We start from the raw sequence: 15117 nt of genomic DNA on the forward strand, positions 1-15117 counted from the left end.
AGAAAACTTTAACAAGCTTTGCAAGTCCTGTAGAAATAATTCAGGGTTTAAACACAGTGGAACTACACAAGAAGAATTAGAGATCCTATTTAAAGGTGCTGCAGATAAAATTCACCTCTGCATTTTGGTTGAAGAAGTGTTTTTAAGGATGCTCTTCTTGATTAAGAAGAAGCATTCACCCACAGAAATGTCTAATGGGGTTAGCTGTATGGATACTATTTGTAACATCTTTACAATTGTATTACGTTATTTTAATAAGGACTAAAAGGCTCTCCTTGTCTCTGAGTACAGAATGGAGTCCCTTTAAAGATAAAGATGGAAACTGTGGCTGACTGAAGCACCAAAGCAATAACATCCTGTCACACTTTATTTCAGAAAGTGCAGTGCTTGTGTAACAGCTAGCAAATGGTTTGTCCTCAATGGTGATATGGTACAATGCTAACACATTTAGCCTTAAGATCCTCCCAATTACTTCTTATGTTGCAAATAAATCAAAAGATTGCACCAGCTACTTGACAATGAACATTAACATACAATGAAAACACTGCTAATGATCATAGTATAACCACGGTCACCTGTCCGAAGAGCCAGTACATTCTGTCTCTCTGCGAGAGCTTCTTCACAGTTCATTATCCTACCAGCTGTTACAAAGGCCTGAAACAACTGTAATTTAAGAATTTCACTGTAATTGATCTATGAGAAAAACAAGAAGCTATCCCAAAATGTTCATCTAAATAGGACCGCAGGTTCTAGAACATGGTTTACCAGCAAGCCACCCAAAGTTGTTACAATGATGGTTGTGGAAAGATGGGGTCCCAACATGGAAAAGAGCATATTTTTGGATGGGGCTGTCTTTGAATCCATCTGGATAGCCTTTAATCAATGAGACGACTGATTATCTAAATCATAGAACCATAGAAAATATGATAAATATCCAAGCATTTTCCATTACATAGTCAATTTGGGATTCAGTGCCTTTTGTGGCATGATGCTTAGTGTGCCTTCCCTCTTTAAGAGGAAAAGTTGACTGAGAGGCAGTTCCCAGGTGGTGTGGAGGGGGCTAATGAGTGACTCACCTGACCAGAAGAGGACTCAGGCTTGAGCTATATAAGCCCAGAGCCTGAAATGGTCAGGCAGTCTAGCTCTGAGAGCCCCAAAGAGAGGAGCTTCAGCTAGCAGGGTAGTGAGGCTCATGAAAGAACAAGGGATTGGGGCACACCACTATGGAGGCCTGGGGCACAGGGGAGTCTTGTCCAGGTACAGTGAGATCGGTGCATGCAGGCAAGTTGCCATTAATTTATGTTGATGCTTTTGCCTGCGTCACAAGCTGTGAGCATCATTGGTGGCAGGCTTAAGGCATGCTCAGCAAGCCAGTAGTTCAGGTAGTTCAGAGGGGCTGAGCAGGATACAAAGTGTCCCCCCAGTCTAGAGGAGGGGAGGACAAAAAGGGAACATCAGACGTGATAGCACCTGCAAGCCTGGGGTGTGGTGTAGGGTGCACGGAGCCACACAATTGGCCTTTAAGGCCACACTTGCCCTGGAGGGATCAGATAGCAAGTTGAAGGACTAAGACTCACTCTAAGGCCTGTGGGCAGCCTCCTTTCCCTATTCTTTACTAAGAACAAGCATGGAGGGTGAGTAATTAGAGAAGGGCTATCTTAGAGCTTAAGCTGGGCAGGGGGCATCATGGCCACCCCGGTGCCTTGGCCCTGTCACACCCTTCACTTAACAAACCAGTGATTCACCAGTCATTAATGCAGTGCAGAGTCGCTGTCTCCCCTCCTGGCCAAGTTGTAACCATTGTGCACGTGCATGCCAGCATATTGTTTCCCGCTGCTTTTAATTTACTTACTGGTGGTAAGTGGCGACATGGAGTAAAGCCAGCCCACTATCATGTCATTCTTGCGCTTTCTGTTGCCGTAGAGATACAGTAGATTTATTATGAGAATGAAATCAGTCCTCATCAAAACAATATTTGCATGAAATCCCAGGTGCACTGATGACGTTTATACATCAAGGGCATAACATGGTGATTCTCCACTTTCCAGGGCCATTTCTCTGACCTGTCTGTTGTTCAGAATTTATTCTTTCAGGTCCTTGGCTTTCTTTTTTTGTTAAATCTTTCTCAAGACCATTCCCTGCCTGCTGGAGATTCTCCGTTGTTCCAGACAAACCCTTTGGGAATATGGAATTGTTGCTCATACTCCCCTACTTTATGACCTAACTTGCCTTGGGGTATGTCTGCTTCCATGGTGATTTTGAAACTGGTGCTGAGAAACGAGTCCCTCCCACTTGCTCTTGTACTATACAGGCATTTGTCCAAAAGTGATGCCTTTTTGGTGCAGGGATGTTCTTGGGGACCCTCAGTCTCCTGGCGTGCTCATGAAAGCGATGCAGGACATACCTGTTGTCATTTGAATGCTGGCCATACAACATCTTTCCAGCAGGCCACATGTGTAGAGGAGGAGGGAGTGGCGGGGGAGCCTTGTTGTTTGGATTTTTTTTTTTCAGTGGTGGTCTCAGGGATTGCCACAAGGGTGTAAGATGTACCCTGAAAGGACACCATTAACCAGAACTCGGGCTGCCAAAGGATTTTGAGCAGTTGGGAATCATCAGTCACAGCGTCCCAATAAATTTTCCCTTTCCTGGAATAGATTCCTTGTTTGTTTCCATGGTGCTGAAATGTATGGTAACAGTGCAACTTCTGCTGATACTTTATTGAAGGAACTGCATTTAATAAATATACTGCGTAGGTGGAAGCATGTATCCTGCAGAGTGATTCAGTATTAGTAACTCGGATGTGGGTGTTTTAAAGAGCAGTGGTTGATTTGATATTTGTTTGTTCTTTCAGATCCCAGGCACAATGTCCACACCTTACAGAGAGGAGGCTGAGGGTAAATGGCTTCTAAAAAAAAAAAACTTCAAAGCCTTCCTTTTTCTCCTTGAAGCCAGCCAGCCCTCAGATCCGCCTCTTCTGTGTGCTTGCTTGACCCGTTCTCTTTGCAGTGAAATAAACTAATATCTTAAAGGGTTCTTACCTGCTCCTTGTCTGCAAAACTAAATGAGAGGAGTCTGCTTTTGTAAAATGTCATGGATAGTTTCATAAACAGAGCATGTAACTTTTTAGCTGTCCAAGGGGGCAAATGGAGAGGGAAAAGACATTTTTATAGTTAAATATTTTGATTGCTGTCATGCATTATGCTGCTCTGGTTTAACCATGTCACACTTGCTCTTTTGGTGCTTCAGTTTACACCTTTCTAAAGGGGTGACAACACAGGCTTATTGACTGCTTATGCACTAGATGTGCTATCAGTGTGTTTATGTATGCAAAATGGGTGTGGACCCACAACTGCGGATACAATATCAGTGCATAAAATATGAGGGCCCCAAAAACTGCTTTTTAATTTGATGCCTCTTATTTTAGAAGTGGTAGGCATCAGAAAAGTTTTTATTAGAGGACTACAGTAATTTTGTTAGCTGTTATGTCTCTAGAAAAGCAAACTGGGAAGAAGCTATTGGTTGCAGCAAAATGATGCTACTGTAATTCCTGGCTTTTGAAAACCTGCCCTTCTCTTGGCATGCGTGTGTGATAATCTTTAAACAATGTCATGCTGCAGCTATGCCAATACAACTTGAAAATCCTCAGCTAGCAGGTGAATGGCATTAATACAGAGATGATAGATGCTAGGCAGAACAACTGGGCAGGAAGATCCTGTCTGAATAGGGTTGTGCAAAATTAATGTGTGTCTTTGTAATGCGTTTTGCAAATCTTAAGCCTCTCATTTCATGTATTACTCAATTCCCTTGAGACCAGCTACATGTGCAAAGAACTTATTACTCCATAAAAAGCTCGAACCAGCTATAAAATTAGACCTTAAAACTGTACTAACTGTCAAGCTTTAATTTGCTATTTAGCTTTAATTTCCAGGTGTAGCAGGTGCACCATCCCCAGCAAGGGCTGGGAGTCCTGAAAGTAAGGGGACTCTCAGCCCCTGAAGCTGCCAACACTGGGTCCTGGACAACTCTGCCCCTCAGACGCATGCCTCCAGGTGCCCAGATCCAGCTGGTCCTGGCAGCAATGAGACACAGCTGCCATCTGCCAGCCCTGGGGGTGTGTGGAGCTGCTCACTGTACCCCCAGGCCTGGAAGATTGCAGCTACCAAGATCTCACAGCCCTGGGGGCGCATAGGGTGCCCCTATGTCTGGGAACCCCTCACAACTGAGGAGCAGCCAGTCGTGGGAGCTTGCTTGTTTCCCCAGCACGGGGAGTAAGGCACAATGGTATCTAATGTGCAATTGTGTGGATTGCACATTAGATCCCATTGCGCCTTTACCTGCACATGTAGAGGGGGCTGTATTTTGTTCAAATTTCAGGCTAATTGATCCCCAGTTAAATACAGTGCAGACCATACTTACCAGTTTACCCAAGTAGGGATGCAATCCCTAACTTCCCTGGCTTTCTTCAGTAACTTGCACTATGTATGCTCCACAGTTGCCCGGGTTTACTTAAAACTTTGATAGACGAAGTCCAGATAAATAATAATCTCTTAGCCAGGTGAATTACTTACCCAAGGTTCCCAAAGCCTTACCCTCTCCTAGAACACATTTGGTATGATCTCTGCTGATCTGTCCCAGCCCAGTCTCAGCTTCACCACTCTGCTTGGATAGCAATAGCCGGCAGCCTCCTCTTCTAATTCCTTGCGTGTACCACAGATACATGTACCTCAAATCCAGGCTTCACACTAGTTTCTCGTGTGCTGGTTTTGCATCACACTAGAGGATGACACATTTTGTCAGATTTGCTAGGTCAAAGTCTTTTGCCAGGGAGAACTGGATTAGCTATTTTACGCCCCGCTTATCAAACGCCCGATTCATTCTGCCAAGAACCGCTCCGTGCAACGTGCAGCACCGTGCCATGCTCAATATATCGCAGTCCCCTTCCTCAGGGCTCCATCAATTTTAACTCTCTACCAAGGTATTTTTTAGTCCCACTTGCTTTAGAACTGGTGCACCTTGCGTTGTCGTAGTTAACTGAGTGGAGCTGCACAAAGGACAGATTGAGTTTGTGTTCAGGAGCCAACGAGCTCTTGCGCTGTACATGATTCGGAAAGAAAATTCCTCCGTCTGCAAGATAGACAAGGAGATGAAAAGAGCAACAGCTTTTCTTTCCCTACCCAGGACGCAAAGACTGAGGACCAGATTCTCAGGTGTGGTTCGTCCTGAGGGAGAGAAGGCAAACCCGCAGTCTAGGGAGATGTTCTGCTGCCTGGAAAAGGGGGAATGGGCCAGAGCTTCCTTGTGTTCTGCTTCTCTCCCAATCCCACTTGTAGCTGCCTAGCTTCAGCCTGAAGCAGAACCAGTCTCATCTCACCAGGGGTTTTGGCTCTCTTTGCACACCCCTCTTCCATCCTGCACCGTGTGCCCCCATGCAGCCTTGCCCTAACTTCCCGAGTCCCGTTGCCAGCAGAGAATGGTACAATTTGGGCCTGAGCAGAGGAAGAAGTAATTAAGCAGCAATTCCACCAAGTGTTTTTGTATAACTTTTGCCTCCCGCACGATCTGTCTGTGAGGACTGTCAGCAGTGCTGCTGTCATGCTCTATCCTTGATGTCCCTTTTGCTCTTTTATTTTATAGCTTCAAATGAAAATGAGTGAACGAGCTGTGTCTCTCAGCACCATGGTGCCCTTGCCTCGGAGTGCCTACTGGCAGCACATTACACGGCAGCACAGCACTGGCCAACTCTACGGCCTACAAGGTAAGGAAGGGAGGATTAAAGCTAAAACTGTGCTAACTAGAACCCCTTGGTGGTTTGGGCCCTTGTCCTAGGAACAGTTCCCTGTTTAGACAGTGCTGGCAGCTCTGCCGCTCAGTAAGTTAGCTCAATATTTCCCGTAGCCAGACCTTTAGCCATCTGAGTTGAACGCCTCCACGATGTCTTGGGCTAATATTTTGGGGGTTAAATCTCAGTCAAAACAACGTGGTTCTTTCCAAGGATGATGCTCGGGAAGAGTACGTTGACTCGACCATGTTCAATAATTCTAGCCATCTTTTCTTTGAACAGCTCTTTGGCCTCCATGAGCTGGATCAGGGACTTGAAATATGTCAGGGAGTAGCCTTTGTGTCAGGGATGTGTCCTGCCTCTTTGTGAAGCTTTGCATACGCTAGAGGTCTGTATCGGATGTCCTTCCTGTTGCTGGCCTAAGCGGTAATGCATATTCCAGCAGATCTCCTGTGAAATTCTGGACAAGTGTCAGTAAAATTGGATCTGATGTTTAGCATATCTCTATGCAGCCTATTATTGGCTTTCTTGTGATCATTGAACGACATCTAGTGGCTAGGAAGGGCATTTATCCTGCTGGCCAATTTCATGCCCTAACTCAGTGGTTTTCAACCCCAGGGGATCTGCAGACTATGTCTAAGGGATCTGTGAAAGATGACTATGATCAAGCTAAAGTGTGTGACTACCCACACTTACAATTCAGAGGGGTCTGTACCTCCATTCAACATTGTTTAGGGGTCTGCTGGGAATGCTGAGTAGTGTGGGTGTCTTTAGACACTGTCCAAAATCAGAAGACTATCAGGTTCTTAATCCGGCAAAGATCCCATAGACTCCAGTGGGAGTACAGTTAGCCCAAGGCGCAACATTTTTGGAAATCCTGCGCTTGCACTTTAAAAACCTGATCTCAAGAGAATAGATTGCAGTTACCTCCTCTCAGGCACAGATCTTTGACTCAAATGTAACTATCCATTTCTCAAGTAGATTAAATGTCATACCATAATTTGAAGCTGTATCTTGTTATTGCCATTGACACTGGGGGGGTAGAGGAGTTGCAGTTGCTCAGCACCTCTCTGCCTCTAAGTCAGTACACACATTCCTATTATAAAACCACCTTTTTTCCACCTACTTTTTTATAGCGTCGGGCTTGTTTGAAATGAATTAGAATGAAATGAGTAAGTTGGTATACTATTGGTGAGGAAGCCTTTACTTTGGGTATGTGATCTGTTCAGAGATATCATGAGGAGAGACCAGGGAAAGAGTGGGCTGTATCCTTAGCTCTTCCCCCTTTCTGGGGTGGCTTACCAGGTAGGGCACATCAGTAGGGAACATTCATATTACTGGGAGAGCAAAGGGATATCTATTTGTGTCTGAGGAATACACGGGGTGAAGCAAAGGGGAAAGCTACTGGAAACTGTTAAATATAGTCAGAGCAAGGTGAGCAAAAATCTGACCGAGAGAGGGAGAAAAACTATCAGGAGAGGTCAAGGCCTGACATCTCCTGACTGCAATTGAATGCTATAAAGAAGAGAGCATGTGGGCACACAGAGATAGTAGCTAAATAGAAGTAATGGAAACCAAGGTGATAAATGCGTATTCCACAGAAATGTTCAGAGGCTGGTGCAGAAGCACAAAAGAGCTCTAATTTCAAGGGGCAGACCCCATCTGCCAACCTCAGACACTTGAGAAATGATAAAGCAAGTCTCAAAATCACGAGATTAAAAAAAAAAACCCAAAAAACACCATAAATCTGTTTTTCCTTTTTATTTGCTGCCTGGCTTCAGGGTTTGTGTTTGCTGATGCTTTTCCTGCTATCAGAAGAGTTTGGTCATCTTGCACCAGATTTAAGGGATCAGCTCAGCTTAACAATGAAAGTGGAGAGCCTTCTAGATTCAAATGACTCCAGGAGCTAGGCTTTGCAGAACAGCTAGTATCTCAAAAGCTGTGGTAAAAAATCACACAAACTAGTTTTGTGCTTCATTTTAATTTTTCCCCCACAGTTTTCAGTAACTCATAGACAAAGTTAAGCAGAGTTCTTTCTATGGTATTAAGATTCTCTTAATATTAGGGCATGTGCAGAAATAGTAACCACAAAAAAAGCTGCAATTGTTTTGTAAAATGATTGGATAATAAAGGCAGCATTTTACATAAATGACAGTTAACTTTTGTTCAGTAAATTAAAGCGTGGGAAGTTGACCTGCTAGTAACAGTCTAGTAGCAGTCTAGGACACAATGGGCATATCTAAATGTGCTATTAATTTGCATTAGGCTTACTGTACAGTAAAATATGTACTGTGCAGTTAATGCCCTGCATGTGTAGACAGTGATGCTTTACTGTGCAGTAGATTAGTCTGCTGTGCAGTAAAGTATCTCAGTTAGACGCACCCACTGAGAATGTGACTGCAGCATTTGACACAATCAGCTGATTTGTTTTACAGTTGCTGATACTAAAAACCCTTTAGTAAACTAATAGTTCCAAACTGATTTATCTGACACAAGATGAACAGTAAGATAATATAGTCTTTTTATACTAGATAAAAGTATCTTCATAGAGGCCAGAATAGGACTTTGCAAATTGACCTACATTCTCTGAAAAGTTCTGGCACTTGTACAAATAAGTTGCAGAGACTAGTACTCCAGTTAGCAAGCAAGAGTGCTTCGGTTTACTTTGGGTGTTGTTTTACTGCTGCTTTTCTGGTGGTACCTATAATTACTTTCGTTTCATGAATTCACCAACCAACCCCAGAAGCAATGCTTGATATAAAATAAATTTTGTTCAGTGTTGGGGCTAGCAGGCTATACTCTTGCATGTGCCAAGTACAATCTTACTCAGTGGGCGCATCTACAAGTGCATAAAGGCGCTGTAGTAATGGCATGTTAAATTGAGTGCCTGTAATAACCGGTACTAACTGAATGTGCAGTAATTAGTACTACTGTGCAGTAGCACATTTTAGTGAGGTTAATGCACAGCAGACTAATTCTACTGTGCATTAGTGCAATAGCACAGCTTTTTTGTGATGTGTTAATACACAGCATAATTAGTCCTCTGCACATATTAGTCTCGTGTAGGCATGCCCACTTAGTAGAGAAGGTTGAAATACTTCATGTAAGAATTCCTCCCTCTTCCCCCACTGCAGAAATTATAGTTTTATTGGAATTTGCAAACAAAAAAATCTTTTTTTTTTCTTTCAGTTAAGAGAGACTGTATGGGGGGGAGGGAATCAATTAGACATTTTGAACAAATGATTTTTTTTTCCTTTATGAAATGTCAAATCAAAACAGTTTGGAATTTCCTATGCTAGGATTTCCTGCCTGATCCTTTGACTCTCTTTTCCAATTCCTAATGGAAATGGATTGCCCAAGTGTCCACACTGCCATTTTCCTGCATTGGTGAACGTTCCCAGTGTGATGAATGAAAAGTGATGCATCACTCAGTCTGAGTAAATCCATATTAACGCAGCTTTATTTATTTACTTACACCTTTACTTTATTTACACCTTTACTTAAGGCCATGGTTTTCTATACTTCCATTGGAGTATGTATAGATGTGAGGCTATCCTTTCCTGCTCTGCATTGGACCTTTGGGGTCAAAGCAACAGGGAGAGAGAAGAGGAGTGCCAGGAATGAATGAGTAGAGCCTTAGCCTCTCCCACTCAGCATATCAACTAGTAAAACTGAGTCATCTTGGAGCAAAAGTGATCTCTGCCGATACATGTAGCAGATCAGTTCCACCTGAGAGCAAGAAAAGAACCATGAAGGGAAATGCAGTTCTCCAAAGTCCCTCCTCAGTCCTGCACTGCTGGCTCAGTACAATAGATTGCACGGGGGCAGTCTTTCCCTCAAGTAATTTAAGTTACCTAACATGTATTTCATTCTTAGCCAGTTTTGTAATAAAGTACCAGGCACAGATACTCTACCTGCTTGACTAAGTGTTGTTTTGTTTTCTCTTGCATTTGATTTGCAAAAGGTGTTTCAAGCCCGCTGAAGCTTCATCGAACAGACACTTTCCCCACCTACAGATCAGAGCATCGATAAAAGATTGCAAAGCACTTAAAACTCTTTGTCTTGTGACGGACTGCCCCGGTGGATAATAATGATGATGGCAAGAAGGAAAGCAAAGTGGAATTACTGGGGGAAAAAAAAATCAGCTTGGATTAAAAAGTCCTGCAATACAATATATTTTATTTTTTACTTTGGCAAAAGTGAAATCTGTTCTGCAGATCTTTAAAAAAGAAATGACTCCAATGTTTGTTTCATATTTTACATCTGAACAGAAAGGAAATTGACCCCTTAAATATGACTTGATGTTTTTGTATGATAGATATCAGTTGTAAATATATTAACTTGTCCTCTGATGTGGAGCACTGTGATTTCACTTTGTCTAATTGAGCTGTGTGAGGTGATGTCAACTGTGTCAGCAATCCCATGGTTCATGTTTGGTGTAGTTCTTATTCTTTCTTTACTAACATAATTGTTCAGACCAATCCTTGACCTTTGAGAAATGGTGGCCAGTTTTATGCAGCAGTTAAATCTATTCTTCCTGTGTACAGAGTCTGTAGAAGACCTGGTTGACTTTTAAAGGACATTGTCAAGTGTCTTATTTTTCATATGTTTGCTTCCAGCTCTGGTGGCTAGAAATAAAACATTTTTTTTCACCATTTTTGTGCTTTTTCATGTGAATGCCAGCATTGGCAGTACAGTGATTTGAGGAAACTGTGTATGGCCATAGTCAATAATAATTTAGCAGAAGGAAGTAAATGGGAAAGTGGGTTATTTTGGGTCCTCTTGAAACAAAAGCAAGAAACCCTTATAATAGCTTAGAAGGTATGGTATTTTTTTTTTAGGGAAGTGAATAGGAATTTCCACAAGATTTCCTACTTGAGCTTCAAATAAATTTTGAAAATGGCCCCATTTTTGCCTCTTTACTGTACTTGACAGTGAGTCTTTTATGCTGCTTGCCTGGATATGATACCAGAATGTTAATTCTGACATACATTTTATGTAATGATTAGCGTGTGCAATCTGTATCGGATGGATTGGATAGCTTTATGGGTGTTAAATATGGAAGGAATCTTAAAAGTGGCTAGTTATGATTATCCTGGTATTGTACAAATGAGGGAATGTATATATAGTTACTGGGTTAAGAATAATTTTAAAAACTTTGCTACAAGTCAGTGCCAGGAGTGAAGCACTGAGATAGTCAAACTGATCTCACTGCAAATATATTTACTTCTGTTCACTAAACTATGGACCAGAGCTTATTTAGGAGGAGATCTGGTTCTGATTCTCAATACAATATGCTGATATATGCATATTGAAAATTTGAAATTTGAAAATTTGAAAAGAATATAATGTAGTTCCCTGGTTAGTAGGGTAAGCCACCCTGTGATTGGCAGCTAATATTTTAAATTGTTTCAAGGAGAAAGAGAAAGGGCAAAATATTTGTTACCTCTTTTAATATCATTGGTCATGACAGTTGGTAGATCCTCAAGGGTTGATTGTGATACTATCATTATAATACACATTTGTATGAATGTGTAACTCTGTGAAACTCCATGTTATGTCTTGGATTTTTGTTCCTTCTGAAACAAAACCTGTTCTCTTTCAGGCAGATAACTGAATCCTTTTATAGCGTGTACAATGGATTCAGGCAGAAGAACAATTCTACTCTGGTATAGAAAATGGTGTGTGTCTTTAGCTTGAGCTCTGCTCAAAGTCACTTGTGAAATGTCCTATTCTTGTATCTGCAAGAAGCACTCACTTGAGTAGTGATAGATCCATATATGCCTGAGTCAGGTGGATTCAGCAGGAACATGCCGTTTTATTTAAGTATGATTACAGAACTAGTGCTCTTTACTGTGGTACGTCCTGAAGTGTAAGATGGTGATATTCATAAAATCCATTTAAAAAAAGATCAAGTAACCGTAGAATGATGGTTTTATTTGAATTTTAAAACAGGAAGACCTAAAGCCACGGTAATTGCCTCTTCCCATATCTGTCAGAAGCCAGAGCTGTCTTTACTATTTGAAATCTGTTGGTTAAATAAAGAGTCTCTTCCTTCTAGAGCTAAAAAGAGTTCTTTGTTTGCAAATTCAGAGCCAAAGGTCCATCAGATATGACTCCCATCAGCCAACTCTCACAAAGATGATCAAGTTTGGGTCCAGGTCTGTTTATAAATCGTGGTAAGATGGAAGACATGGTTTGGGCTGGTCACAGGATGGTAACAATCTGAGCATTGTCTTTCACAAACACCAAACTTCTGATAAATGAATTTGATGATTCTCCTGTCCCATTGTGGAATTTGTGGACTCTTCACTGTGGCATCTGTGCCCCTGTCTCTCTAGCCATGAGTGCTGAATATTTTTCACTGAAAGTTTTGTGTTCTAGGAAAATCCTGAACTTTCCAATATAGTAAAGGGAAGTGTGAGCTCCTGTAAGAAATCCAAGCACTTTTCTAAACAATTCAGATTTTAACCCATTTTCTCCCAATTTTCTATAATCCCATTCTTGGGATTTTTTAAAAATGTTATAATGCTTTAAAGTACCAAAATGTCCAAAGGCCACAATCAAGACTGTGAGGCTTAGTCTCACCTCAAAGGTTTTACAAGCTAGAACAACCCAAAGAAACTTTGAAGAAGAAGAAACAACAAGCACGATGACCTGCTGAAAGGAGACAGGGAGTGGGGCAGTTGTACCCTCCGCATCCCCTCTCTCCCCACCTTGATTCCTGCTCCACTCAAACTTTAAAGAAAACTGCCTTGGAAGGGCAGTGGCAAATCTATTCAGATAGTGCTGAGAATGTCATAACTTCTTGGCTCATTACCATCCCCGATTCCTGTTAATCTCTCTCCACTCCACAAGTGTTAACAACCCTCTATCCTGTTAAATGGTCTTGCTGTTTCATTATTTAAACTATCCTTTCTTCTGCAATTATGCTGCCTGTTAGCCATTCTGGGTAATGTGTGTCTTCTATTTTACAGCCCTGCAGACTGTTTTTAGCTGCAGCTAAAAACTTTAACTCGGGTGTGGTAATATTAACGGGTGTAGAAATGACTAAGTGAAGTATTGGAAGCACTATCAAGATGCTTAAGGAGGCTAGATTTTGTCTTATGATTGTGAGTAAGGGATGTACGTTTAACTATGATGACTTCTGGACTAATGATACAATATCCTTTTGCCTAGTTTGTTGATCTTTTAAAAAAAGTTATATATACTCTAGCAAATTAGTGCACATTCCAAAGGTGATATTTCTTTTTTTGTTATGACCTTAAACTGAATAATATGGTGCAAGCCCCTTACCATATTTGTAAAGCTTCTAGTTTCTCTTTAGCTGGAGAAAAATGTGTTGTGTTGTAAGTGATAATGCGCCACACCAGCTGCAGCCCCATTTTCAAAATCCTGGATCAGCCCATGGAAAAGGATATAGATCCCATCCACTCCTTCCACCCTCCAGCTGGTGTGCTCAACTCTTTATTTTTCCATATACTCAGGGAAGTCATGAGTCTATGATGATAACATTTATATGTGTACAGAAATAATGGGAAGAGAAATGGTCTGTGAACTCCTACTGCAATCATCCTCATATAAAGCTTCACAATCTTGGCTTTAATTGCAGTGAGCTCCAATTCCATTTCCAGAGCATATGTTTCTGTAAAAGAAATTCAAAGAACAGCTTTGTCAGACTCAGGAGATGTACAGAAAGCCACATGCGCAGATTGCCAATGCCATTTATTTCATAAGGAAAACAGTGAACTGTCTGTGGAAAGGTATGTATTAAAAGCTACTGACATTGTAAACAGACATAAAAGGAGCACACTCTCTCAATCCAATTGGCACGCATCCTCCTCCCATACTCTGAAACGCAGAATTTTATCCAGCAAGTGAAAAGCACTATGGCATTACAGTACTGCTGCCCGCTGGCTGTACACCTAACCCAGGGTTATGCACATTTACAGCCAGTGCTGCAGATGAGGGAAGTGGTTTACACACACTCGAACAGTCTCCCTTCTATTAAAGCAAAGCATATGCTCAAACAGGAAACAGTGTATTTAGGCAATGGGCCAGGATCTAAACGCAGGGATACAAATTCTGATCTCCCTGAAGCCTCTACCCAGTGTGCAAAAGAAACGGTTCCCTGTTTCAGCCAGGAGATGGAGTCTCTTTCCATCATGCAGGAGCAGGCCTGATACTCTGATGCCTGACAAATTATCATAAAAAAAGGTTGAGAGAGTTACTCCAGTGCAGAGTAACATCAAGAACATTTGGAGAAGTGGAGCATTTTATATGAACTGATCTGCTTCAATTGAGGGTCAGAAAGTTTCACTTGTGCAGTCAAAGAAAAGAAACTTTGAGTGCTTAACATTTTGGAAAATTTGGGAAATGTTAATAATAGCACATGTAGTCCTGAAAACTCTTACTAAAGTGCATCAAACTTAGTAATGTGTATCTTTTATTTATTCTCTCATTGTTTCACTGCAGGACTAGGTGTCTAAAACATTTATATCTGGAGTTTATATCTTTATATGTTTCTCAAGCCTCGACTTTCCCAAGCACACATCATGTTTATAGTCATCCTTATTTAGGAAAAAACCCTTAAGGGCATATGGCATACCAGTAATTCAATTGATTTCGCCGACACTTGAGTACATATCTACAATTAAGTATGTACTTAAAAATGAAGCCCTAATACTTCGTTTTTGGAAAGGTGAATGTCAAGAGCTAAAATAATATATAAGTGCCAAAGCTAAAGGAAAATATCAATAGTGTGCTTTAATGTATTTTCCATAGAGCCAAAATCAGAGGGTCATAATTTCTCTTTTAAACTAGAAGCCCATAAAACAAAATCAAGGCAAGCAAGGAAACAAAAGAATAAAATTTAATGTGAGGTAATGAAGATAAAAGCACTGATATGAAGGAAGAAAAACGGAACTGGCTGGCTGTTGGAGGATCTTATTAATCCCACTGTTGTCTACATTTGTTTTGAGGCATATTAGCAAGTACCAACACAATTGGTTTGAGCAGAAATGAATCATGAGCTGCATGTTAAATCCCTTGGAGATTTCATCAAATATCTGACAAAGGCACTATTTTCAAATGCATATTGGCCTCTTCCATGCCTTGAGCCTGTTAGTTGAAAGGTTCATTTCATTCTATCTCTAGCACTTAATCCCAGCGAAAGGACACAAGCTAACAACTGAACTGAAGTTCTCTGTCTATAAAGTATATGTAGCACAGACTAATGCAGTCTAAGATTGAGCAGGTATGGCTACATTGCCCTGCGGTGTGCAGCATTGACAAACCCCATGGCTACTGTGCATTTGTTCTGCCTTCTGTGATGAAAG

At 41.5% G+C, this 15117-nt stretch overlaps 1 protein-coding gene across 1 annotated transcript in view; it reads left to right on the top strand.

Moving 5' to 3' along the window:
* Window positions 1-11688, top strand: part of DOK5 (docking protein 5) — a 75817-nt gene extending 64129 nt beyond the window's left edge. Inside the window, exons 7-8 of the mRNA XM_019548159.1 lie at window positions 5635-5755; window positions 9744-11688. Coding sequence (XP_019403704.1) covers window positions 5635-5755; window positions 9744-9811 — 189 coding nt within the window. The 3' untranslated portion in view covers window positions 9812-11688. The remainder of the gene's footprint in view (window positions 1-5634; window positions 5756-9743) is intronic.
* Window positions 11689-15117: the final 3429 nt, after the last annotated feature.

The sequence above is a fragment of the Crocodylus porosus genome, unplaced genomic scaffold (genome assembly GCF_001723895.1).
Source record: "Crocodylus porosus isolate Cpor-Errol unplaced genomic scaffold, CroPor_comp1, whole genome shotgun sequence".
Lineage (NCBI taxonomy): Eukaryota > Metazoa > Chordata > Crocodylia > Crocodylidae > Crocodylus > Crocodylus porosus.